Here is a 27405-nt window from a genome sequence, read left to right on the forward strand (position 1 = left end):
AGACTATTAACCTACTCAACGATGTTCTCACTCTCTCGTGAATACTGAGGCAAAAAAACACATTTACGGCCTCCCCTACCTCTTCAGACTCCAGGCACAAGTTCCCTCCTCTGTCCCTGATTGGCCCTGCCCTCTCTTTGATCATTCTCTTATTCCTCATGTACATGCGGCCTTTGGGTTTTCCCTAATCCTTCCCCCCCCCCGCCCCCGCAAGTTTTTTCGTGTCTCACCCCACGCTCTTCTCAGTCCATCTTTAAGTTCTTTCCTAGCTACTCTGTATTCATCTAAAGCAATACTAGATCCTTGCTTCCTCAACCTTAAGTAAGCTTCCTTCTTCCTCTTGACGAGAAGCTCTTCTGCTTTTGTCATCCAAAGCTCCTTCACCTTACCATTCCTTGCCTCTCAGTGGGACAAAGTTATCCAACACTCTCAACAAGTTCTCCTTAAACAGTTCTCCCCGTTTCTGTTGTGCATTTCCTGCAGAGCAATTGTTCCCAATTTATACTCCACAGCTCCTGTCTAACAGCAGTATAATTTCCCCTCCCCCAATTAAATACCTTCCCATACTGTCTGTTCCTGTCCCTTTCCACGGCTATGGTAAAGGTGAGGCAGTTGTGGTCACTGTCCCTGAAATGCTCTCCGACTGAGAGATCTAAGTGCAAGGCTGTGGAGAGACTGGAATAAAAGGCTGAAAATTTCAAAATCATTGCCTTGCTGGATCAGCTGCCAATATAGATCAGTGAATACAGAGTGCTGGGTGGGCAATGAGTAAGGATACAGGGAGGAGGGTTTCAGGTCAGCTGAAGTTTATGGATGCTGTATGATGGGAGGCTGACCAGGAAAGTGTGAAATAGTAAGAATGCTGTCTTTCTGAGATTCTCTCACAGTTGAATTGACCTCTATTATTATATATCTGCAACAAACATTTATTCTGTCTTCGTTATATCTTAGAATAATTGCTTGCTTTGTGTTGCTGCTCAGATTTCCTCCTGCTGAGTTTGTGGTCTGGTAGATTACCACCCATCAGCCTCCTTTCCCTTACTCTCTATCCACATGTGAGTGACCACCTCCTATAATGTCTGTATTGAAGGTATCCTGTCTCCACACTCCCATTACGGTGCAGTGTGCTTCCAACCAGTTCTCAAGCTCAGTAACTTTGAGTTGTTGTCTGTCTGAGACAACTCTGATCAGAATATTATGAACGCATGTGCCCAGGTGTCCTACAAGACCGAAGCAGTCAAATCAATGCGACCACAGGCTAATACCAATATAAAACAGTCCAAACTTTATTAGGAACAAAGTTACAATAATCTTGAATACTAAACTAATCTTTAATACTATTTGGCCCTTTAAGGTTACAATACTTCCCAAGTCTCTTATAGATTTGCGCAGTCTGTCTCTCTGGGTCTGCGAAGCTGCTTCCTTCCTCTTTCTCTGGATGGTCAGCTAGTCTCCTCAGAAGGTCTCAGACCATTTCAAGAGCGGTTCCGAGAGAGGTTTGCAGGTGAACCCTGCTTTTATATCTTTTGGATGGTTTTCTGGAACTTTCTATAGTTCTAGCCAATCAGGGAGATATACTTAATAGTTTAAAACAAGAGTCAATTGTTTAAATGGCATGCTGCTGTTAGCTTCTCTGTGTAGCAAGACCTGGTGCCTTTCTGTCTGAGCTATCCTTCGGTTATTGGATAAGTTGTTGGGGGTATGTCTGACCAGAATAACTGTTGCCTTTTACATTATGCTAATATCATTAGCAACTGGCTTCTGTGTTTACAGTGTGTCTGCTGTGTGGCTTTTGTGACTTCAGAATTTTATTTGGCCAATGTACCCAGCATCCCTTGTTGTTTGGCCAAGTTAGCAATCTATCTGTGTTTTAGCAGTCAGGAAGCTGCTACAGAGTTGAATGAACCCATCTGGAAATATTTCTTTTACATGTGTGGTTGTGCTGTACACAGTCAAAAATCTCTTGTTTTGTTAATTCTGCACAACCACTGCCTTGCCAAAATGAGTAGACTGGAAGGACGTTTATAGCAGTTTATAAAATCATAGGCTTGGATAGGGTAAATAGCCAGGGTCTTTTCCCTGGTGTGGGAGAGTCCAAAACTAGAGGGTGTAGGTTTAAGGTGAGAGGAGAAAGATTGTAAAAGGATCTAAGGTGCAACGTTTTCATACAGAGGGTGGTACGTGTATGGAATGAGCTGCCAGAGGAAGTGGTGGAGGCTGGTACAATTGCAACATATAAAAGGCATCTGGATGGGTATATGATTATGAAGGGTTTAGAGGCATATGGACCAAGTGCTGGCAAATGGGACTAGATTTATTTAGGATATCTGGTCGGCATGGACAAGTTGGACCATGTTGTACAGCTCTATGACTCAAGCTCATAACTGGAATTATTCAGGCCAACTACTTTTTATAAGACCATGAGAAATAGGACCAGAGTAGGTTGTTTGGCCCTCAGGCACCTGCTCCCCCGTTCAATAGAATCATGGCAGATCCAACATTCCTCACGTCCCATTTCCTGCTCTTTCCCTATAACCGTTGAATCTTCTACTGATCAAGAAACTATCTATTTGAGCCTTAAATATATACCAGTACTCTGGCCCCACAGCTCTCTGTGGCAAGAAGTTCCAAAGACACTCACCCCTCTGAGCAAAGAAATTCCTCTTCATCTCAGTCTTAAATTGATGCCCATTTATTCTGAGACTACGGCTTCTAGTCTTAGACTCTCCCATAAGGGGAATCATCTTCACAGCATTTACTGTGTCAAGCCCCTTAAAAATCCGATATATTTCAATGAAGTCACCTCTCATTCTTCAAAACTCCAGTGAGTAGAGTCCCAATCCAATTAACCTTTGCTCATAGGACAATCCTTCCATACTGGGGATCACCTTAGTGAACCTTCTCTGAACTGCCTCCAATGAAATGATATCTTTCCTTAAATAAGGGACCAGAGCTGCTCACAGTGCTCCAGACGTGGTCTCACCAGCACCTTGTACAGTTGCAGTAAGACTTCCCTACTCTTATACTCCAACTCCCTTGGAATAAGGGCCAACATTCCATAAGCCTTCCTGATTCCCTGCTGCACGTGTGTTTTTGGTATTTCATGCTCAAATATCCCCAAGTCTCTTTGTGTTGCTGTTTTCCTCTATTTAAATAATATTATTAATAGAATCCTTACAACGTGGAAGGAAGCCATTTAGCCCATCGCGTCCACACCAACCCTTTCAAGAGCATCCCACCCCATTAACTTATTCCTGTAATACGCATTTCCCAAAGCTAATCAACCTAATATACAAGTCCCTGGGCAATTTAGCATGAGCAATCCAACCAACTTGCAAATCTTTGGATTGTGGGAGGAAACCGAAGAACCCGGAAGAAACTCACGCAGACACGAGGAGAATGTGCAAACTCCACACAGACAGTCGCCCAAAGCAGAAATCGAACCTGGGTCCTAGGCGCTGTGAGGCAGCTGTGCTAACCACTGTGCTGCCCTGTAAATTTCTTTTGTTCTCCCTTCCAAACCAAACAACTTCATATTTTCCCACATGACACTCCATTGGCCAACTTTTTGTCCACTTACTTAACATATCAATATCTCTCTGTAAACAATTTGTATCTCTCTCACAACCTGCCTTTTCACCTATTTTTGTGTCAGAGCTGCCAGAGGAAATGGTGGAGGCTGGTACAATTGCAACATTTAAGAGGCATTTGGATGGGTATATGAATAGGAAAGGTTTGGAGGGATATGGGCCGGGTGCTGGCAGGTGGGACTAGATTGGGTTGGAATATCTGGTCAGCATGGACGGATTGGACCGAAGGGTCTGTTTCCGTGCTGTACATCTCTATGACTCTATCTGCAAATTGGGCTGCAGTACGTTTGCTTCTTTCCTCTAAGTCATGAATATTAGTTGTGGTCCCAGCACTGAATCCCTGTGGAACCCCAGTGGGCATGGGTTGCCAGCCTGAAAAAGAACTTCTTATCCCCACTCACTGTTTCCTACCCATTGGCCTGTCCTTTTTTCCATGCCAATATACTACCTCCAACAATATGGGCTCTTATTTTTATGACTTGATGTTTAGTGAGGTACCTGTCGAATGCGTTCTGGAAGTCCAACTGTAACACATTACTGGTTCCCCGCTATCAAATCTGGTTGAGACTTCCTTGAAAAACTCTAATAGATTAGTCAGACACAATTTCCCTATTGTAAAGCCATTGCTAACTCTGCTGGATCAGATCCAAGTGTCCTGCTGTTACTACCTTAATTGATTCAAATTTTGATATGATATTGGAGTGTGAGGGCATGTGCCCAAACCTATCTGCAATGTCCATATCAGCCGAAGAATACAGACCATTTATTTCAGGTAATCTATCTTTGTTATGATCAGTAAATAAAACAGTGCAAATAACGACAACATCAAAACAAAATTTCACCTGATTTTTATTCTTTTAACAGTCAAGTCAGCTGAATGTGTATTGTACTTTATTCCAAGTCGGTCTGCTAGTAATCTATGCTGAATGCTCAGTTTGCAATTATGTCAACTATGAGCTCACATGTACATGCTAAATCCAATATGCTCAAAGAACAGACGAGGTGATGAAACTTCAACTGTCCAAAGCTCCAAAGGCACAAAATGTTGAAGTTCACTGGCAAATTTCCAAAAATAGTGTTCAGCTCTCACCCAAACAGATTTCCCAATCCAGTAATAGCAAGAGCTGCAGGTGAGCATTACTATCCACAAACAAAAGATATCCCAAACAAATGGACCATTTCGCTAACTGACAGACGTTCTGAAGACAATGGGTCGTATTCAAAAATAATCCTGTAGAAGTCATCACTTTCTAAATACAACCGCACTAACGATTGGTTGGCATGGTGGCTCAATGGTTAGCTGTGTGGAGTTTGCATGTTCTCCCTGTGTCTGTGTAGGTTTCCTCTGGGTGCTCCGGTTTCCTTCAACAGTCCAAAAATGTGTGGGTTATGTGGATTGGTCATTCTAAATTGCTCTGTGGTGTCCAAGGATGTGTAGGCTCGGTGGATTAGCCATGGTTAATGCAGGGATACAGGGGGAGGTGGGTCTGGGTGGGAATCTCTTCAGAGGGTAGGTGCAGACTTGATGGGCCAAATGACCTCTTTTGGACTGTAGGGATTTTATGACTGAACGGTAAAGAGCCATTTTTAAAAAAATTGTGACATTTATTGCAGCAGTAAAGTATACCAGTGTAACAGTTTTTCTTCCATCCCACACAAGACATCAGGCATCTAGAACATGATTCTGCTATAGCTTCTATCAAGTCATACAGCACAAAAGCAGACTCTCTAGTCCAACTTGTCTGCACTGACTGACATCACAATCTGACCTAGTACCATTTGTCAGTATTTGGGCAATATTCCTCTTAAATCCTTCCTATCCGTATTGAATCAGGATTCACAGCGCATACATTGACTTACACATTGGCCAGAAAGTTATGTAATCAATGAACAATATGGGCTTTCATCACACTTTTATAAGCAAACTTGATGCTATATATAGTTTGTCCCATCTGGTTACTTGCAGCATTTCTGCTCTCTCACTCTTTACCAATTTCTCCAATTTTAGAAATTTCTGAAGCAAGGGATTACATTATTGAGCTGGTATCATGGATACTTTGACTCAAATATAGAACCAAATTTTGTGAAATAATTTAGTGAAACAAAATCTTTACATTTTAGCATGCAACAACAAGGCACTAAATAGTAACATTGCTTTCAACAATACATTTCCAGAATCTCCTGCTTTGAGGAGTTGTCATGGAATTAAAGGTTCAGCTCTGAGTTGCTGTTCTAATGTGTTCCATTTTGATCTTGCACCTCAGGAGAGAATAGAGAGAAATGGAAACCAATTTGCATGTGATATACTGACATGAGTTCTGTGGTGTTTGAATAATCATGCTTCTGAGTTGAAGAAATTAAGACCCCATCTTGTTTAGTTCTTGCAAGTTGCTGGTGTAGAAAAGACACGCCCCCGCCCTCACCAGCCGGCTGGCTCTGTTACATATCATTCATTCATGCCTCTCCAGATGCAGTTGAAATGTTCCCTACAGAAACCTTTGTACATGACATTTCCTGTCCTGATCTTCGCTGGAGCAACTGTGAGCATGCTACAATGCCTATCTGTTAGGAACGGGAAAGATCAACTCAAAGCCCTGGAGTTATCAGTGAGACATGTCTGTGATATTTCTTTAGTTTCATAGTCTGCCGTCATCCACCTCAAGACAGGTGTGAAGAATGTTTAAGATGCTGGAATGAAACTGATATCTGTGGAAGTACATTGCAGCAAAGGTTTGTCCTCTCACAAGAGAGGATGGCAGAAAATTCTAGTGAATATAGTACCCATCAAGTGGGTTGCTTTATTCTGCCCATCAGAATCTTCAGTTTCCCAGTCAATTTCTTTGAGTGTTGTTGGAGCTGCCCCCATCCAGGCAAGTGGGAAGTATTCTATTAGACTCCTGACTTGTGCCTTATAGATAGTGGACAGGCTTTGAGGAGTCAGGAGGTGCTCCTTTCATGATAGTAAGTGATTAGAGATTCCAGGTTGTGCATTCCACGTATTTTAGCATAGGTGTCTCAGACTACCTCCACGTTATAATTAATACAAACAGAGGAAAACAGTAGGTAGAAACTGTAAGAACACACCTCAGTGACCCACCCAGTAATCTGCCTGATTCAGTGGCCTCCATTCTTGGCCATTTTTACATGATGCTTCCTCTTTGTGGCCTCAAAAAATGTGCCTGTGGCTGAGCTTCACATGGCAGCCATCCTCACCCTGAAGGTGCCCCCGATGGCATGTCCAGAAGCTGCTGCACTGGTGCCAATGTAAGGCTAGACTCTGTCACTGGGCTCCAGTGAGTGGATGATGATGGTGTCCTTTGAGGGGTGCCACATCATCCTCCATGATATCCTTATCTCTTTCCTAACCCTGCAGATGGCTGGAGGAGTGGAGCAGATGAGGTACAACTGGCATCGACTCCAAAGATCTCTCTGCTCATGCACTGCCAATTCAAGGCTACGTAACATAGCACCCATCCTGTGGGAATCATATGGAGTTCCTGCCTGCACTTTGCAGGCTGCTGCATATGGCTCTCCATGAAATTGTCTACTGTCTACTGAGGGGTTCATGTGCTCAAAGGCCTGAGCCCTGCTGGATGCACAAGAGTTGGATGGTCTTCTCCATTCTCAATCCATGAACCTCCACACTGCTTCAGCAAACATACTTCCTGCTGGTCTGGGTAGAGACTCCCCACTTTTTCCTGCCTCTGTGGGGCAAATATTCAGTACCAGCTGTTGACATAGGGAAAGTCATAAATATGGGAGCTAGAGATCAATTTCTTCATGCTTCTCCTGTGCATCTGTATAAGTCATTTAAACTTTGCCCTCATGAGTTATTCATGTCATGCAAGTTAGATCATTAGCACTCCACGATATGATGTACCTTCCATATTAGTTTTCAGTGTATGTCCTCAATCTTCCTAAGATCAGTTTGCAACAGATGAAATTAAACAGATCCTACGTGTCTCAGATTGTGTAGATTGCTGTGCTGTTAATTAAAAGGCTTGGACCTGTTTATACATTGCAACAACGTTAAGCAGTAACAAATTAGGTGGTAAACAGTGACTAACATGGCTAGCCACTGCTTACAAAGAGACATTTATGAATTTGAACAAACTGTCAAGCCTTCATCCTTGGTACTGAGCACTAAGCATAGGAATTGTCCAAGGATTAATGTGGAATATTATATTGTCTCTCCTTGTACTCTCAACCAAAATGTGTCATCACCCTAAACCTGTGTGGTAAGGAATATTGTAGAATGACCTAAGGGAAGAGAAAAATAAATGGACAAAGCAAATGAAGAAACAGTAATGGGCACACAATGAAACTGTGAGCATCCACATGCCTACCAAAAGAGAACCCACTTGCCTTAAACGAGGACAACCCCTCATGTAACTAAGGAAAAGGTATCTGAACTTTAAGTTCACTTGAAAGAATGTATTTCTTATGTTTCTCAGTCCTGCTGTATGAAAGTATCAACATCACGCTTGGAAATCTAAAATGCGAGAGACTCAAGAAAACTTATTTGCAATGATTATAATGAGGTCAGCCAGGTGGATCTCTTAGCCCCAATCAGGGAATTCATATTCTATTAATCTGATCCAATCAGGGAGCCCTGGCTGACAGATTCTAACAGGAGTGTTAGAGATACTGACACTGTAAGATCTGACTCTGAAGAGGCAGTGTGAAAGTCAAGGACTGTCCATATGTAAATAAAAGATGATTTGGTGATGGGATACCAGCCTCTGTGGGGTTACTTTACTCTTCTTTATTTAAGCTGCCTTTTGACAGTGTGTTTTCCCAACTCCAATTCTATCACTTGCCTATGGGAATATTCCAGCCAAGCTCCCAAAATTAGGTATTGCCAGATAATTGAGGGATTGGGGGGAGGTTTAGGGTGATGACACATTTTGGTTGAGAGTACAAGGAGAGACAATATAATATAAAAGGTACTACTGTAAAAAAAGGTGCAAGAACATAGAGACCTGGGTGTATATATGCAAAAGTCATTAGAAGTAGCAGGACAGGTTGAGAGAGCAGTTAATTAACCATGCAGTGTCTGAGGCTTTATTGGTAGATACATTGACTACAAGACAAAGAGATTACGCTGAACTTATGGAAGGCACTAGTTCAGCCTCAGCTGGCAATTTGCATCCAGTTCTGAGCACCACGCTTTAGGCTTGATGTGGGGCATTAGAGAGAGTTCAAATGAGATTTAAGAGAATGGTTCCAGGAATACGGAATTTCATCATGAAGAATTACAGAAATTTCCAAAGACAGCACCTTTCAAACGCATTACCACTACCATCTGAAAGACAAGGGAAGCAGAATCGTGGAAACACCACCACCTGCACTTTCCCCTCCAAGCCAGTCATGATTGTGCCTTGCAAATATATTTCCATTTCCTCAGTGACGCTGAGTCAAAATCCTGGAATTCCCTCCCTCAGCAGGCAACCAGAGCTGGTAAATGAATGCTGGTCCGATGAAACCCATATTCTGCAAATGAATAAAAAATGAAGTTGGGATTATGCTCCTTGAAGAGAAGGCTGTGGAGATCCGATTGAAGTGTTCAAAAGCATGAGACGTTTGGGCAAAGTAAATAGGGTCAAGAACCAGAGAGCATAGATTTAAAGTAGTTCATAAAAGAAACAACAATGATATGAAAAAAAAATTGTATCACACATCAAGAGGTTAAGTTCTGGAATGCACTTCTTGAGAGTGTGGAGATTACATCTACGTATTCAAAGGGCGTTAGACAATTGAACAAAAAAGATACAGGTCTATAGAAGAAGGCAGCAGAATGGCACTGTGATGCTCATTCAGTCAGTCCACATAATACAGAGGGCTGAATGGTCTTCAGCATTGTAATAATTCAGTGATTCTGAGAATGTTCTGATACAGTAATCCCCTCTGAATTCGAACGCATAGATTCAAATTCCACCTGCTCCAGAGGGATGTTGGAATATCTCTGACAGGCTAATCAGAATATCTGTAACTGAATACTTATTCTATTTGGGACAGTATGGTTTCCAACTCGAATTGGCCCTGCAAAGAAGCCTCAGAATTTTCCAGCCATCAGAATGGTCATGCTAAGTGTAGTGAAGATCTTTCCTAAATCATCTCTGGATTATTCCTATAAAGGGAGCTGTATTTTAGCAGCTACCAGCAAGACACAGGACAGTGCCCCAAGTGCAGTGCACTTTATTATTAAAGATACTCTGACTTAGAACTACATTTTATTGATAATTCATAATTTTAGTGTAAAACATTAAAATACATTCTTGTATCTTCTTTTTTGCAGTATCAAGTGCAGAAATGGATCAGATGGCAGTGAGCTCGTCCGCGTATCAGCCTGAAGATGATGAATTTGATAGAAATTGCCCACGGATCTGTGGCGTTTGTGGGGACAAAGCGACTGGTTTCCATTTCAATGCCATGACCTGTGAAGGCTGTAAAGGCTTCTTCAGGTAAGATACTTTAGAACCTAAAACATAGTGTAGTATAGCACAGAAACAGGGCCTTTGACCCACAGTGTTTGCGCCGACCATGATACCAGTCTAAACTAATCCCATCTGCCTCCACATGGTCTGCATCCCTTTATTCCCTGCCTGCTCTTGTGTCTGTCTGAATGCCTCTTAAACATTGCACTTGTATCTGCTTCTACCATTTCCACTGGCAGTGCATTCCAGGTACCTACTGCACTCTGTGTAAAAAAATCTTGCCTCACACATCTCTTTAACTGTCCCCTTCCCATCTTAAACCTTTACCCCCTAGTATTTGACATTTCCATCCTGGGAAAAGACTCTAAATTTCCACCCTATTCATGCCCTCAATAATTTTATATACTTCTATCAAGTCGCCCCATAGCCTCTGGTGAAAACAATCCAAGTCCGTCCAACCTCTCCTTCTAGCTAATACACACCAATCCACGCAACATCCTGGTAAACCTCGTTTGCACCTTCTCCAAAGCCTCCACGTATAGTGTGGTGACCAGAACTGTGTACAGTCCTCCAAATGTGGCCGAACTAAAGTTGTATACAGCTGCAGCATGACTTGTCAACTTTTATACTCAGTGCTCCAACCAACGAGGGCAAGCAGGCTGTACGCCTTCTTTACCACCTCATCCACTTGTGCTGACACTTTCAGGGGAGCTATGGACTTGCACCCCAAGATCCCTGTGTATATCAATGCTCCTAAGGGTCCTGCCATTTCCTGTATACTTTCTTCTTGTATTTGACCTTCCAAAACACATTTGTCCAGATTAAACTCCATCTGCCATCCTCTGCCCAATTTTCCAACTGATATATATCCTGTTGTATCCTTTAACAATCTTCCTCATTGTCGACAACTCCACCAATTTTTACATTGTCTGCAAACTTACTAATCAGACCACCTAGAATTTTCATCCAAATCATTTATATGTATTACAAATGCCACTAGTCACATCCCCCCCACAACTATTGTGTCTTCTATGACCAAGCAATTTTATCCAACTTACCAACTCTTCATGGATCCTGTGTGACTTAATCTTCTGGGCCAACCTACATTGAGGGACTCTGTCAAATGCTTTAGTGAATTCCATATCGATTACATCCACTGCCCTACCCTTGTGAATCATCTTTGTCACATCCTCAAAAAACTCAACCACATTTGTGAGCTAGGACCTCTCCCACATAAAGCCATGCGGACCATCCTTAATAAGTCCATTCTTCTCTAAATGTGAGCAAACACTGTCCTGAAGGATTTTCTCCAATAATTTCCCTACCGCTGACATAAGACTCACTGGCTTATAACTTCCAGTGCTCCCTAAACCATCCATACTTTGGAAAATCAGATCACAATGCTGTGTTCCTCCTTCCAGCTTCCAAGCAGAAGCTGAAATGGGAGGATCCTTCGCAGAAAGTAATGCAATGCTGATCTGGGCCAGCAGAAGAGTGGCTCTGGGACTGCTTGGAATTGGTGGACTGGACCATATTCGAGTACGCAGCTTAAAACCTAGACAGGTAGGCCACCACCGTCACAAACTTCATTAGCAAATGCGTAGAGGGCTGCATGGAGGACCAAAGAAGTCATTCCGTTGTTCTTCAACTGTAAACCTTGGATGAACTGGGAAATCCACTGCCTACTGAAGATGAGGCATGCAGTGTGGACGACCCAGACCTATACAGAAAATCCATTTATTACTTTTGTAAAGCCATTAGAGATGCCAAGAGGCAGTACCGGATCAAGTTAGAGGTCCAAACCAACCGTATAGACCTCTGCCGCCTGTGGGATACAAAATGAAGCAGAGCAACATAGTGGACAAAGACACTGATGCACTCAATACTTTCTATGCTAGGTCAAAGCAGAATGCCAGTGGCGTGCTGTCACCTGCCCTAACAGCCCCAGACGTACCTGTTCCCTCCGCCACTGCTGCAGACATCAGCTCAGTCTTCCTGAGAGGAAACCCGAGGAAAGCGACGGGCCCAAACAGTGTTTCTGGCCATGCATTTAGATCCTGTGCAGACCAGCTGGCGGAGGTGTTCACTGATGTCTTCAACCTCTCCCTCCTTCAAGCCACAGTCCCCACCTGCTTCAAGAAGACCACCATCATCCCAGTACCTAAGAAAGCACATGCAACGTACCTTAATGACTGCTGCCCTGTGGCTCTGACCTCCATAACCATGAAGTGCTTCGAGAGGCTGATCGTGGCCCACATCACCTCGAGTCTCCTAGCCTGCTTTGATGCCCTGCAATTTGCCTACCCATGTAACAAGTCTATAGGGGACTCCATTTCCCTGGCCCTGCACTCCTGCCTGGAACATCTGAACAACAAGGGCACCTACATCAGACTCCTGCTCATTGACTGCAGCACTGCCTTCAACACCATGATCCCCTCCAGACTGATCCCAAAACTCTGAGACCTCGGTGTCAGCTCCACCCTCTGCACTTGGATCCTCAGCTTCCCGACCCACAGACTGCAATCAGTGAGCATAGACACAGCACTTCCTGCACAATAACAGTCAGCACTGGAGGCCCCCAAGGATGCGATCTCAGCCTCCTACTGTACTCCCTGGACACCCACGACTGCATAACTAAATTCGGAATGAATGCCATCTACAAGTTTGTTGATGACACCACGATGGTAGGATGGATATCAAACAACAGGGAGTCAGAATACAGGAAGGAGATAGAGGGCTTGGTGACATGGTGCAATCAGAACAACCTCTCTCTCAACGTCGGCCAAACTAAAGAACTGAGCATTGACTTCAGGAAGGGAGGAGGAGAACACACCCCCATTTACATCAACAGAGTAGAGGTTGAGAGGGTTGAGCGTGTCAAGTTCCTCAGAGTGGCAATAACTGACAGTCTGTCCTGGACTTCCCATGTACATGCGATGGTCAAGAAGACACAACAACGCCTCTTCTTACTCAGGCAGCTCAGGAAATTCAGCGTGTCCACAAGGTCCCTCACCAACACAGATGCACCACAGAAAGCAGACTGTCTGGATGCATAATGGCCTAGTGTAGCAACTACTGTGCCCAGGACCATAAGAAACGGTTGATCTTGCTTCGCGCACCTGTGCAGTGTAACCTGTGTTCCTCATTCTGTCCATGCACCCTGAAATCAGCCTGTACTGCTCACAAAGCTTTTCACAGTACTTAGGTACATGAGAGTGCAATATAGCAAATCAAATCAAATCCTGGATTATCCCTATTGCCCTTCTTAAATAAAGGAATAACATTGGCCATTCTCGAGTCTTCTGGAACCTCGCCTGTGGCTAAAGAAAATATAAAGGTCTCTGTCAAGGCCTCAGCAATCTCCTTCCTTGCCTCTTTCAGTATCCTGGGATAGATCCCACCAGATCCTGAGGATTTAGCAGCCTTAATATTTTTCAAGACACCCAACACCTATGTTACTGAGTAAGTGGTAGTCATCTACTGTCATGAAGAACGAATCAAAATGAGATTTTAAACTATGTTGAAGTACCGTATTTACCAAAAAATGGTTCCGGAAAAGTAAATTCGAATGCAGTGAGGGAGTCGTTACCATTGCCACAATTTAATTCAAGATTGGTAATGTCAGTTCTCATTGAAGATTGCATTTGCAAGAATTTAAGTTTGAACAAAGGAAGAAAAGTTTCATTTCATTGTCATTTTCTAACCATATTCTCCACTCACTGCTTAATCTGTATTCAGTCCAATTCAGTTTTGGATGTCTTAGCTGAGCTGCATTGGATCAAGCATTCAAGAGAGATCAGCAAGTGGCCCTTATGTTCCATTTTAGCTGCTTAACTGTGTCTTGAAGTTTGAAATGAAATTTGTCAAACTGGATCCAAATTGGCTGAATGGCAGGAAGCAGAGGGTGGTGCTCAGTCGGTGTTTTTTGGACTGCAAGACTATGTCCATTGGCATACCACAGGGTCTGGTGTTGGGCTTGTTGCTGTTTGTTATGTACATTAATGATCTACACATGAATGTACGAGGTATAATCAGTTAGATCACAGATGACCCCTAAATTGGTGGTGTGGTAAATAGCAAGGAGGAAAGCCTTAGACTACAGGACAATATAGATGGGCTGCTCAGATGGGCTGCGTAGTGTCAAATGGAATTTAATCATAAAAAGTGTAAAGTGGTGCATTTTGGGAGGACTAACAAAGCAAGAGAGTGCATATTGAATGGTAGGATCCTAGGAAGTACAGGGGATCAGAAGGACCTTGGTGTGCGTGTCCATAGATCCTCGAAGGCATTGAGTACAAGAGCAAGGAGGTGATGATGCAGCTGTATAGCCACAGCTGGAGGGCTGTGTGCAGTTCTGGTTGCCAAGCTATAGAAAAATGTGATTGCATTTGAGAGGGTGCAGAAGAGATCCCCCAGGGTGCTGTCTGAGCTGGAGTGATTCAGCTATGAAGAGAGACTAGGTAGGTTGGAGTTGTTTTCTTTAGAACAGAGAAGACTCAGGAGAGATCGGAGTTGTTCTGAGAAACATAGACAAGGAGAAATGTTTCCTCTAACTTGAGGGGTCAAGATCCAGGGAACACAGTTTTAAGGTCATGAGTAAGAGATTTAGAGGGGATTTGAGGAAACCGTTTTGCTTCCATAGGATTGTGGGTATCTGGAATGCATTGTCTGAAAGGGTAGTAGAGTCAGGAATTCTAAAGACATTTAGGAACTATTTAGATGAACACTTGGAACGTTAAAGCATACAAGTGCTATAAAATGGGATTAGAATGGTTGGATGTTTGATCAATGGCATGGACACAATGGGTGGAAAGGCCTTATTTCATGTTGTAAAAACTCTTTATTATTCTATCTTTGCTTCTTGGTGCCACCATGCCAGGTACCATTATCAGATGCGAGATCAACAGACAACTTTCTCTGTTTTGGACCTTGCTTGCCTGTTCCAGCTGAGGGAATTCACAATAGCAACCTTCCCTATTGACTCATTACATCTTCTTTGCGGAACACCAAACTTATGCTCGTCGGTCCCAAGGTCAGAATTTTACCGTTTGAGAATCACAGCTATGATTATGAAGTCTACTGCTTTAATGCTTTGTACTGACTAATATGCTGCTACCAATATTATACAGCACTGCTGGAGTGTAGCTCAACACTGATATATGCAAATCAGTAAGAAAGAAAATTAGATTTTTTGACAATTATTCAACATTAGATTCACTTATCCAATTTGCAGAGAACTAGTGTGTGTTCCCTGCATCTCCACAGATTAAGTCTGTTAACTTCTCCTAGTCATGCATAAACTAATTCTTCAATTCTTCATGACTGGGAGCATAGGGTAACAGGTTACTGCAAGTCTGAGTTCTGCAGAAATTTCCATAAATCTTCACTACATTTTATACTGAAGGCAATTTTTGTCTTCTCCAGCAAGAACCAGTAAACTAGCCTGAGGCTTGTCATATTTACTTTGCCAACCGCACTTATTCTGCAGATTTCTGCAAAAAATAACGTTTACAGTGGCACAAGGATTAGCACTGCTGCCTCACAGCACCAGTGACACAGGTTTGATTCCAGCCTGGGGTGACTGTGTGGAGTTTGCACGTTCTTCGCCTGTCTGTGTGGGTTTCTGCTGGGAGTACCAGTTTGTTAACACAATCCAAGGAGGCTAGGTGGATGCACCATGCAAAATTGCCCCATTGTGTCCCGGGGTGTGCAGGCTAGATGAATGAGCCATGGTAAATGCAGGGTTATGGGGATAGGGTGGGATGGTGGGTCTGGGTGAAATGCTGCTTGGAGGGTCGGTGTGGACTTGATGAGCTGAATAGCCTCTTTCTGCACTGTAGGGATTCCATGATAGTGCAATTTGAGACTGTCACAGAGTATATTGTAACAGCAGTTGGCTTAAATTCAAGGATGTTCAATGAAAGACTTGCACTTGTGCACGGCAAATTATTTATGGCACTACTTTAACTCTGACTTCTTTTCTGGATGGCATTCAATTTCCTAGAAGACTGGGGAAGTGTTACAGCAATTACTCATTCAATAATTATCAAATTGCAAAATGTTTACTGGTTAGTAAGTACAACACATTAAATACTGGCGAAGATCCAGGCTGCTAAGTCTCTTCACCTCTTACTGATTTGGGTATCTTACATTCTAACCCATTCAGTTGAACTTTTCGTGTGGCAATTCTCTCTTGCCTTTGGAGGATATTGGATGCTTAAAAGTGTAATGCATCCGAGACTAGATTTGAGGGTCAACGGAACCAATAATTACTGCCATCTTTTAAATGAAAATGTCTTACTTGTATGCTTAACATCATTAATTTCGCTTTTCTGCTTTCCTCTCACTGTCTATCATCCTCCCTTTATCTTGCCTTCACTCTGTTGCATACAGGTATGCCCTTCTCGGACTTTTTTCATTGGAGAAAAGGAGGAGAAGAGGGGACCTAATTGAGGTATACAAGTTAATGAGAGGCATAGAAAGAGTCGATAGCCAGAGACTATTTCCCAGGGCAGAAATGGCTAACACGAGGGGTCATAGTTTTAAGCTGGTTGGAGGAAAGTGTAGAGGGGATGTCAGAGGCGGGTTCTTTACACAGAGAGTTGTGAGAGCATGGAATGTGTTGCCAGCAGCAGTTGTGGAAGCAAGGTCATTGGGGATATTTAAGAGACTACTGGACATGCATATGGTCACAGAAATTTGAGGGTGAATACATGAGGATCAACGGTCGGCACAACATTGTGGGCTGAAGGGCCTGTTCTGTGCTGTACTGTTCTATGTTCTATATTCTATGTCTATGTTCTCTGTCGCCATCGCATCCCCACCCACTTCCATTATTCCTTTTCTTCATGTATGCTTACCCTCCCCTGCAAGCTTTTGCTCTCTCTCTCATCTGTTACTGTGACAAGAGGCATAAAGGTCTACAGCACAGAAAACGGCCCTTTGCTCCATCAAGTCTGTGCTGGTCAAAAACAAGCACCTACCTATTCTAACCCCATTTTCATTTAACGTTTTCTCTCTTGCACCCTGTCTTGTCTATTTGTGGTCTTTCATAAAATAATACTTCCATGTTAACAGCAGCAAATATGATTTATTTGCATTGTCCTTGCTTGTTAGAAGCGTCTCCCTGTGTAGGCCCACACAATTTTTCTTTGTTGGAAAGGTGAATAAGTGGTCTGCCCTGCCACTGGCACCATTACCAGCCTCCAGCTAGACATGTGAAAACAATGACGAATGACTCAGTGAAATAGAGAAGCATCTAGCCCCTCCTAACTGCCTTAAGATCAGGAGCTTGCTGTGGGGATATTTTCAGATATGAATCCATTTGTGACTATTCCATGGAATGCTTTGCTATTATATTGTTAAACTAAGGCCTTTTCTGTTTATCAATGTCACATCTGAAAGTCAGCACCTCCAGTGGAGGTGGAATCTACAGCAGCGCATTGGGGGGGGCATTCAAAAAAGAGCTGGGGAGAGTACAGGTCCAATATGTACCCTTTAGAATTAAATGTAGGGACAATAGGTTCAGAGAACCCTGGATGTCTAGGACAATTAAGAGTCAGATAAATAAGACGAAGAAGAGGACTTTTAGCAAGGCCAAAGGGAACAATTCAGCTGCGGCCCTAGAGGAATACAGAAAATGCAGGAGGGACCTTAAGGCAATTAGAAGAGCAAAAAGGGGGCATGAGAAAGGACTTGCAAACAGGATCATGGAGAATCCTAAGAGATTTTATAAATACATTAAGGGGAAGAATAGGGAAAGAATAGGGCCCATTAGGGACCAAGAGACCAACCTGTGTATGAAGCCACAGGATCTTGTAAGGGTGTTGAATAAATACTTCTCTTTGGTCTTCACGCTGGAAAAGGAGAACATAGGAACGGAATTCAGGAAAAGGGACTGTGAGGAACTTGTACAGTTTGACAAAGGAAATGGGGAGGTATTAGAGGCTCTGTTGGACTGAAAAACACACAATTCCTCTGGCGCGGATGAATTGCATCGCAGACTGCTGTGGGACACAAGACAGAAAATTGCAGGGGCTCTGACACAAATTTTTAATCCCTCTCTGGCCATGGGAGATGTGCCACAGGACTGGAGGATGGCTAAAGTTGTTCCACTTTTTCAGAAAGGTGGTAGAGATGAACCAGGAAATAACAGACTGGTGAGTCTCACGTCACTGGTAGGGAAACTATTGGAGAAAATTCTGAAGGAGTGAATTAATGCCCACTTGGAAAGGCACGGGTTTATTAGGGAAGTCAGCATGTTTTTGTCAGAGGGAGGTCATGCCTAACAAATTTGTTAGAATTTTTTTGAAAATGTGATTAAGTGTGTGGATGAGGGATTTAAGTTGAAGTAGTTTATATGGATTTTAGCAAAGCCTTTGACAAGGTCCCACATGGGAGACTGATTGAGAAAGTTAAAGCACATGGAATTCTGGGAAACTAGGTGAGATGAATCGGAAACTGGCTTAGAAATAGGACACAAAGGGCAGTGGTACAAGTTGAGTGACTAGAGGCTAGTATCCAGCGGTGTACCACAAGGATCAGTACCGGGACCCTGATTGTTTGTTATGCATATAAATGATTTGGATGGAAATCTGGGGGGAATACTAAGCAAATTTGCAGACCAAATCAAGATTGGTAGTGATTAACAGTGAAGAAGATGGTTAAGTTGTAGGAAGATACAGATAGGTTGGTCAGATGGGTAGACCAATGGCGGATGGTATTTAACCCTGAGGTACTTAGAGCATAGAACTGTACAGCATAGGAACAGGTCCTTCGGCCCACGATGTTGTGCTGAACATGATGCCAAATTAAACTAATCCCTTCTGCCTGCCCTTGGTCCATAACCCTCTGTTCCTTGCTTATTCATGTGCTTATCTAAAAGTTGCTTAAAAGCACCTATCGTATCTGCCTCAGCCACCACCCCTGGCAGTGCATTCCACACTCCTACTGTGTAGAAAATGGTGCCCCTCCTTGGAACCTTCCCCCACTCACCTTAAATGCATGCCTCCAATTGATATTTCAACTCTGGGAAAGAGATTATCACCATCAACCCTATCTATGCATCTCATAATTTTATAGACTTCTTTCCCCTAAGTCTCCTCTCGGCCTCTGCTGCTCCAGAGAAACAACTTGAGTTTTTCTAGCCTCTGCTAATAGCTCATACCCTTTAATCCAGGCAGCATCCTGGTAGACCTCTTCTGCACCCTCCATCAAGCTTCCACATCCTTCCTGTAATGTGGCAACTGGAGTGAATGCAATACTCTAAGCGTGGCCTAACCAAAGCTTTACAAAGCTGCAACATGACATCCTGACTCTTGTACTTAATTCCCCGACCAATAAAGGTAAGCACGCCATATGCCTCCTTTACCACCCTATCTACTTGTGTGGCCATTGTCAGGGAGCTATGGACTTGATCCTTCTGTACATCAATGCTGTTCAGTGTACTGCCATTAACTGTATACTTTTCCTTAATATTTGATCTCCCAAAGTGCAGCACCTCACACTTTACCCGGATTCAACTCCATCTGCCATTTCCCCACCCATATTTGCAACTGATCCATTGTATCCTTTGACAACCTTCTACACTATCCACAACTCCAATTTCATCCAAGTCATTTAGGTATACAGCACAAACAGGAGAGGTCCCAATACAGATCCCTGCAGAACACCACTAGAGTCAAAGAGACGTACAGCATGGAAACAGATCCTTCACTCCAACTCGTCCGTGCTGACTAGGTATCCTAAATTAATCTAGTCCCATTTGCCAGCACCCGGCCCATATCCCTCTGACCCCTTCCTATTCATCTGCCCATCCAGATGCCTTTTAAATGATGTCATTGTACCAGTCTCCACCACTTCCTCTGGCAGCTTATTCCATATATGCATCACCCTTTGTGTGAAAAAGTTGCCCCATATGTCCCTTTTCTTCCCCTCTCACCTTAAACCTATGCCCTCTAGTTCTGGACTCCCACCCCAGGGAAAAGACCTTGTCTATTTACCCTATCCATGCCCCTCATAATTTTATAAACCTCTTTGCAAAATAAATCCCTCTATAAGGTCACCCTTCAGTCTGACGCTCCAGGGAAAAGAGCCCCAGCCTGTTCAGCCTCCCCCTATAGCTCAAATCCTCCAACCCTGGCAACATCCTTGTAAATATTTACTGAACCCTTTCAAATTTCACAACATCCTTCTTCTAGGAGGGAGACTAAAATTGCAAAAGTGGCCTAACCAATATCTTGTACAGCCACAACATGACTTCCCAACTCCTATACTCAATACTCTGACCAATAAAGGAAAGCATACCAAACACCTTCTTCACTATCCTGTCTACCTGAGACTCCACTTTCAAGTAAGTCATGGACCTCCAGCCAGAAAAGCACCCTTCCACCACTACCCTCTACCTTCTGTAGGCAAGCCAATTCTGAATCCACGTGGCCAAGTCACCATGGATCCCATGCGTCTTAATCTTCGGGATGAGCCTACCATGAATGACCTTGTTGAAAGCTTTACTAAAATTCACTGCTCTACCCTCATCCATCATCTTCATCTCCTCCTTGAAAAATGTAATCAAGTTAGTAAGGCATGACCTGCACTGCACAAAGCCATGCTGACTGTCCCTAATTCAGCTATACTTTTCCAAATGCGCGTAAATCCTATCCCTAAGAATTGTCTCTAATGGCTTCCCAGCCATCGATGTGAGACTTACTCGTCTATAGTTTCCTGGATTATCTCCATTTCCCTTCTTGAACAGAGGAACAACATTAGCAACTTGCCAGTCCACCTCTCCAGTGGCTAGCAAGGGTACAAAGATCTTGGTCAAGACCCCAGCAATCTCCTCTCTTGCCTCTCTCACTAACCTGGTGTAGATACCATTGGGCCCTGGAAACTTATCCATGTTAATACTCTTCAAGAGATACAACACCACATCTTCCTTGATCTCAAAATGCCCTAGCATATTCACATGCTCCACACTAATCTCACTAACCCCCACATCCTTCTCCTGGTGAGTACCGATGCAAAGTACTCATTTTAAATCTCAGCCACATCCTCTGCCTCCAGGCACAAGTTCCCTCCTTTATTCTTGAGTGGTCCTACCTTCTCCGGAGTTATCCTCTTGTTTTTAATATATGTACAGAATGCCTTGGGATTCTCTTTAACCCTACTTGCCAAGGTCATTTCATGGCCCCTTCTTGCTCTCCTGATTCCCTGCTTGAGTTCTTTCCTACTTTCTCGATATTCCTCATGGGCCCTGTCCGATTTTAGCTTCCTAAATTTTGCATATACTTCTTTCCCTTTGACTAAATTCACAGCCTCCCTTGTTATCCAAGGGTCCCTTACCTTGCTATCCTTGTCCTTGCTCCTACTGGAACATGCCAGTCCTGAACTTTGATTAGCAGGTCTTTAAACAACTCCCACATGTCAAATGTGGACTTACCCAGTAACAGCTCCTCCCAATTAGCACCCTCTAGATCCTGATGCTGCCTGACCTGCTGTGCTTTTCCAGCAACACACTCTCGACTCTGATCTCCAGCATCTGCAGACCTCACTTTCTCCTACCCTCTAGCTCCTGCCTAACACTGATGTAATCTGCTTTCTCTCCAATTTAGTACCTTCCAGCAAGTTCCTGACTCGCGCATCTATTCTTTTTTTTAACAGAATGTCTGACACTCTAGCTTATTTTTAAAATTTTTTTTGTCCACATTACTGCCTAACTGCAGTAATGCTTATTTTTCCCCAGCACCCATGTTGTGTGTGTGCAGGTGTCAGACACAGCGAAAGACACAAGGTGTACAAATCTTTATTCAATTTCCACCACCATGAAAAAAAGAGATACCCGGGTGGCCAGTGACAAGCAATGCCCTTTACATCAAAGGCAGTGCTGCGTGATCAAACAGTGAAAGGGACGGCAGGGATTAAAATAGAGTTGGAGGGGGAAATAAAGCACTCCACTCCCTGCGGTGCCCACCTCTCCCTGAACAGCTTAAGGGTGTTGGTGGACACCGCGTGCTCCTTCTCCAGAGACACCCGGGCTCTGACATACCCGCGGAAGAGGAACAGGCAGTCAGCCCTAACGACCCCCTCCACGGCCTGCTGCCTGGACCTGTTGATGGCCAGTTTGGCCAGGCCCAGGAACAGACCCACGAGGAGGTCTTCAGACTTGCCCTCCCCCCTCCATACCAGGTACCCAAAAATCAGGAGCGTGGGACTGAACAGCAACCCAAAACAGGGAAGAAAGTTTTTAAGAAAAATTTAACTGAAAATCTGGTGGGATGTGAATTCACAACTTTTGAAAAGCAGCCTGAGGAATGATATTGAAGTCCAGTGCGCTTTCAATTGCATCACAGAGCCGCGCTTACGCTTCTGTTCTTTTTTTTTCTTTTTCTTGCTTTTTTTTTGCAGAGTACATGAACTACATTGTAAAATAGGGCTGAGTCAGCATGGCTTCATCAAGGGGTGGTCACGCCTGACAGATCTGATGGAATTCTTTGAGGAGGTAATGAGCAGGTTAGACAAAAGGGATCCAATGGACGTGACCTGTTTTGATTTCCAGAAGGCCTTTGACACGTTTCTGTACAGGAGGCTGCTAAATAAGACAGGAGCCCCTGGTGTGAGGGGTAAGGTACTAGCGTGGATAGAGGATTGGCTGACTGATGGAAGGCAGAGAGTGGGCATAAAGGGATCGTTTTCAGGATGGAGCCAGTGGCTAGTGGAGTTCCACAGGGGATTAGCATCAGGGCCACAACTATTCACGTTACATATTAATGATCTGGATGAAGGAATTAAGAGTATGGTTGCATTGTTTACAGATGGCACAAAGAAAGGAGAAGATTCTGGGTAATCCAAGATGGAGGACGGGAAAAATTTCTGGCTGTAACAGCTGCTCCTTTTTTGAGGTATTTTAGGTGCTGGAGGTGATTTCCTCAAATTCCAGGAGCAGCAATTACTCTTTTATATGCTTTTGGAGATGCCGGTGTTGCACTGGGGTGTACAAAGTTAAAAATCACACACCACCAGGTTATAGTCCAACAGGTTTAATTGGAAGCACACTAGCTTTCGGAGCGACGCTCCTTCATCAGGTGATAGTGGAGGGCTCGATCCTAACACACAGAACTTATAGCAAATATTTACAGTGTGATGTAACTGAAATTATCCACTATCACCTGATGAAGGCGCGTCGCTCCAAAAGCTAGTGTGCTTCCAATTAAACCTGTTGGACTATAACCTGGTGTTGTGTGATTTTTATAAGCTATTGCATTGTTTTGGAACATTGGGAAAAAAAAGTCAAAACAACAGCAGCTTTAAAAGGGAGAAGAGCAGACAAAGGAAGCTCATGGTGAGGTCAGTGCAGGAGAGAGAGAGAGAGAGAGAGAGAGAGAACCTGCACAGTTACTGCCTTTGCTGTTTTTGAATTCATGTGTCGTTGGACATCGGAGTACATCTGGGAAAATTAACAAACAGTGAATTTCACAACTAATCTTGGAGGAACCGGTTTGGGTGAAGTTCACAACACAGAATCAGATAAGTTAATTGTTGTTTTACGTGTGGCACACAGAGAATCTACAGTAGTGAGTAGAGTGGGTTCTTTCTTGATTAGATGTTTTTGGAGGTATGTCTCTTGATTAAACTTAAAATATAAGCCATAACTATTAATTTAACCTGGGGCAGTGTTTGTAGAGGAATAAGACGGTGTTAATTTCTGGGTCTGTAATTTGTGAAGGAGCAAAAATGGCCTTTAATAGAGTGATCTGTACTTCTTGTCAGATGTGGGAGTTTAAAGAGAGTTTAAGGGTTACTGCGGATTATATCTGCCATAAATGCTGTTGGCTGCGAATCTTATCAGATTGAATGGATCGGTTGGAGAGACAGATAGAAGCAATGAGGAATTTGCAACAGCAACAGTATGTGATGGATGGCAGTTATAGGAAGGGGGGAAAGTCTCAGATACAGTCACATAGATGGGTTAACTCCAGGAAAGGTAAGAGAGGTAGGCACCTAGGGCAGGAGTCTTTTGTGGATATACCCATTTCAAACAGGTATGCTGTTTTGGAAAATGTAGGGGGTGATGGATTCTCAGGGGAACGTAGCACAAGCAGCTAAGTTTCTGGTATTAAGACTGGCTCTAATGCAACGAGGGGTTCCAAGAGTTCAAATGTGTAAGGGGATTCTGTAGTCCGAGGTACAAACAGACGTTTCTGTGGCCAGCAGAGAAAAAGCAGAATGGTGTCTTGTTTCCCTGGTGCCAGTATCAAGGATGTCTTAGAGAGGGTGCAGAATATTCTCACGGGGGAGAGGGGCCAGCAGGAGGTCATTGTCCACATTGGAACCAACGACACTGGAAGAGAAAAGGTTGAGATTCTGAAGGGAGATTATAGAGAGTTAGGCAGAAATTTAAAAAGGAGGTCCTCAAGGGTAGTAATATCTGGATTACTCCCAGCGCTACGAGCTAGTGAGGGTAGGAATAGGAGGATAGAGCAGATGAATGCATGGCTGAGGAGCTGGTGTATGGGAGAAGGATTCACATATTTGGATCATTAGAATCTCCTTTGGGGTACAAGTGACCTGTGCAAGAAGGATAGATTGCACCTAAATTGGAAGGGGACTAATATACTGGCAGGGAGGTTTGCTCGAGCTGATTGGGAGGATTTAGACTAGTAAGGTGGGGGGGCGGTGGGACCCAGGGAGAAACTAAGGAAAGAGATCGATCTGAGACCGGTACAGCTGAGAACAGAAGTGAGTCAAACAGTCAGGGCAGGCAGGGACAAGGTAGGACTGATAAATTAAACTGCATTTATTTCAATGCAAGGGGGCTAACAGGGAAGGCAGGTGAACTCAGGGCATGGTTAAGAACATGGGACTGGGATATCATAGCAATTACAGAAACATGGCTCAGGGATGGGCAGGACTGGCAGCTTAATGTTCCAGGATACAAATGCTACATGAAGGATAGAAAGGGAGGCAAGAGAGGTGGGGGGGGGAGTGGGTGGCATTTTTGATAAGGGATAGCATTACAGCTGTGCTGAGGGAGGATATTCCCAGAAATACATCCAGGGAAGTTATTTGGGTGGGACTGAGAAATAAGAAAGAGATGATAAGCTTATTGCGATTGTATAATAGACCCCCTAATAGTCAGAGGGAAATTGAGAAACAAACTTGTAAGGAGATCTCAGCTATCTGTAAGAATAATTGGGTGGTTATGGTAGGGGATTTTAACTTTTCAAACATAGACTAAGGCTGACATAGTGTTAAGGGTACAGACGGAGAGGAATTTGTTAAGTACAAACAAGACAATTTTCTGATTCAGTCTGTGTACCTACTAGAGAAGGTGCAAAACCTGACCTACTCTTGGGAAATAAGGCAGGGCAGGTAACTGAGGTATCAACGGGGGAGCACTTTGGGGCCAGCGACCATAATTCTATTAGATTTTAAATAGTGATGGAAAAGGATAGGCCAGATCTAAAAGTTTAAGTTCTAAATTGGAGAAAGGCCAATTTTGATGGTATTAGGCAAGAACTTTCGAAAGCTGATTGGGGGCAGATGTTCACAGGAAATTGGGAAGCCTTCAGAAATGAGATAACAAGAATCCAGAGAAAGTATAATCCTGTCAGGGTGAAAGGAAAGGCTGGTAGGTACAGGGAATGCTGGATGACTAAAGAAATTGAGGGTTTGGTTAAGAAAAAGAGGGAAGCGTTTGTCAGGTATAGACAGGAGAGATCGAATGAATCCTTAGAAGAGTATAAAGGAAATAGGAGTATACTTAAGAGGGAAATCAGGAGGGCAAAAAGGGGACATGAGATAGCTTTGGCCAATAGAATTAAGGAGAATCCAAAGGGTTTTTACAAATATATTAAGGACAAAAGGGTAACTAGGGAGAGAATAAAGCCCCTCAAAGATCAGCAAGGTGACCTTTGTGTGGAGCCGCAGAAAATGGGGGAGATACTAAATGAGTATTTTGCATCAGTATTTACTGTGGAAAAGGATATGGAAGATATAGACTGTAGGGAAATATATGGTGACATCTTGCAAAATGTCAATAGGAGGAAGTGCTGGATGTCTTGAAACGGGTAAAGGTGGATAAATCCCCAGGACCTGATCAGGTGTACCCGAGAACTCTGTGAGAAGCTAGAGAAGTGATTGCTGGGCCTCTTGCTGAGATATTTGTATCATCGATAGTCACAGGTGAGGTGCCAGAAGACTGGAGATTGGCAAACGGGGTTTCACTGTTTAAGAAGGGTGGTAAAGACAAGCCAGGGAACTATAGACCGGTGAGCCTGACCTCGGTGGTGGGCAATTTGTTGGAGGGAATCCTGAGGGACAGGATGTATATGTATTTGGAAAGGCAAGGACTGATTAGGGATCGTCAACATGGCTTTGTGCGTGGGAAATCATGTCTCACAAACTTGATTGAGTTTTTTGAGCAAGTAACAAAGAGGATTGATGAGGGCAGAGCAGTAGATGTGATCTGTATGGACTTCAGTAAGGCGTTTGACAAGGTTCCCCATGGAAGACTGATTAGCAAGGTTAGATTTCACGGAACACAGGGGAAACTAGCCATTTGGACACAGAACTGGCTCAAAGGTAGAAGACAGAGGGTGGTGGTGGAGGGTTGTTTTTCAGACTGGAGGCCTGTGACCAGTGGAGTGCCACAAGGATCGGTGCTGAGTCCCCTACGTTTTGTTATTTATATAAATGATTTGGATGTGAGCATAAGAGGTACGGTTAGTAAGTTTGCAGATGACACCAAAATTGGAGGTGTAGTGGACAGCGAAGAAGGTTACCTCAGATTACAACAGGATCTGGACCAGATGGGCCAATGGGCTGAGAAGTGACAGATGGAGTTTAATTCAGATAAATGCGAGGTGCTGCATTTTGGGAAAGCAAATCTTAGCAGGACTTATACACTTAATGGTAAGGTCCTGGGGAGTGTTGCTGAACAAAGGGACCTTGGAGTGCAGGTTCATAGCTCCTTGAAAGTGGAGTCGCAGGTAGATAGGATTGTGAAGAAGGCATTTGGTATGCTTTCCTTTATTGGTCAGAGTATTGAGTACAGGAGTTGGGAGGTCATGTTGCGGCTGTACAGGACATTGGTCAGGCTACTGTTGGAATATTGTGTGCAGTTCTGGTGTCCTTCCAATCGGAAAGATGTTGTGAAACTTGAAAGGGTTCAGAAAAGATTTACGAGGATGTTGCCAGAGTTGGAGGATTTGAGCGACAGGGAGAGGCTGAACAGGCTGGGGCTGTTTTCCCTGGAGCGTCTGAGGCTGAGGGGTGACTTTATAGAGGTTTACAAAATTATGAGGGGCATGGATAGGGTAAATAGGCAAAGTCTTTTCCCTGGGATCGGGGAGACCAGAACTAGAGGTGCATAGGTTTAAGGT

General features: G+C 43.6%; 1 protein-coding gene across 9 annotated transcripts in view; it reads left to right on the top strand.

Annotated features, from left to right (window-relative positions):
* LOC122543385 (vitamin D3 receptor B-like) overlaps positions 1-27405 on the top strand; it is a 301872-nt gene that overhangs the window by 153042 nt on the left and 121425 nt on the right. For 8 of the 9 annotated variants that reach the window (XM_043682066.2, XM_087985641.1, XM_087985644.1 and 5 more), the window contains one exon: positions 9889-10054. In XM_043682066.2, coding sequence (XP_043538001.1) covers positions 9903-10054 — 152 coding nt within the window. In that variant the 5' untranslated portion in view covers positions 9889-9902. Of the gene's footprint in view, positions 1-9888; positions 10055-14915; positions 15060-27405 lie in introns of those variants that run through there. The other variant, XM_043682064.2, reaches the window with a different exon arrangement.

Source organism: Chiloscyllium plagiosum, unplaced genomic scaffold (assembly GCF_037043375.1).
Source record: "Chiloscyllium plagiosum isolate Xiang-an unplaced genomic scaffold, Cpla_swu_hap1 HiC_scaffold_53X, whole genome shotgun sequence".
In the NCBI taxonomy this organism is placed as follows: domain Eukaryota; kingdom Metazoa; phylum Chordata; class Chondrichthyes; order Orectolobiformes; family Hemiscylliidae; genus Chiloscyllium; species Chiloscyllium plagiosum.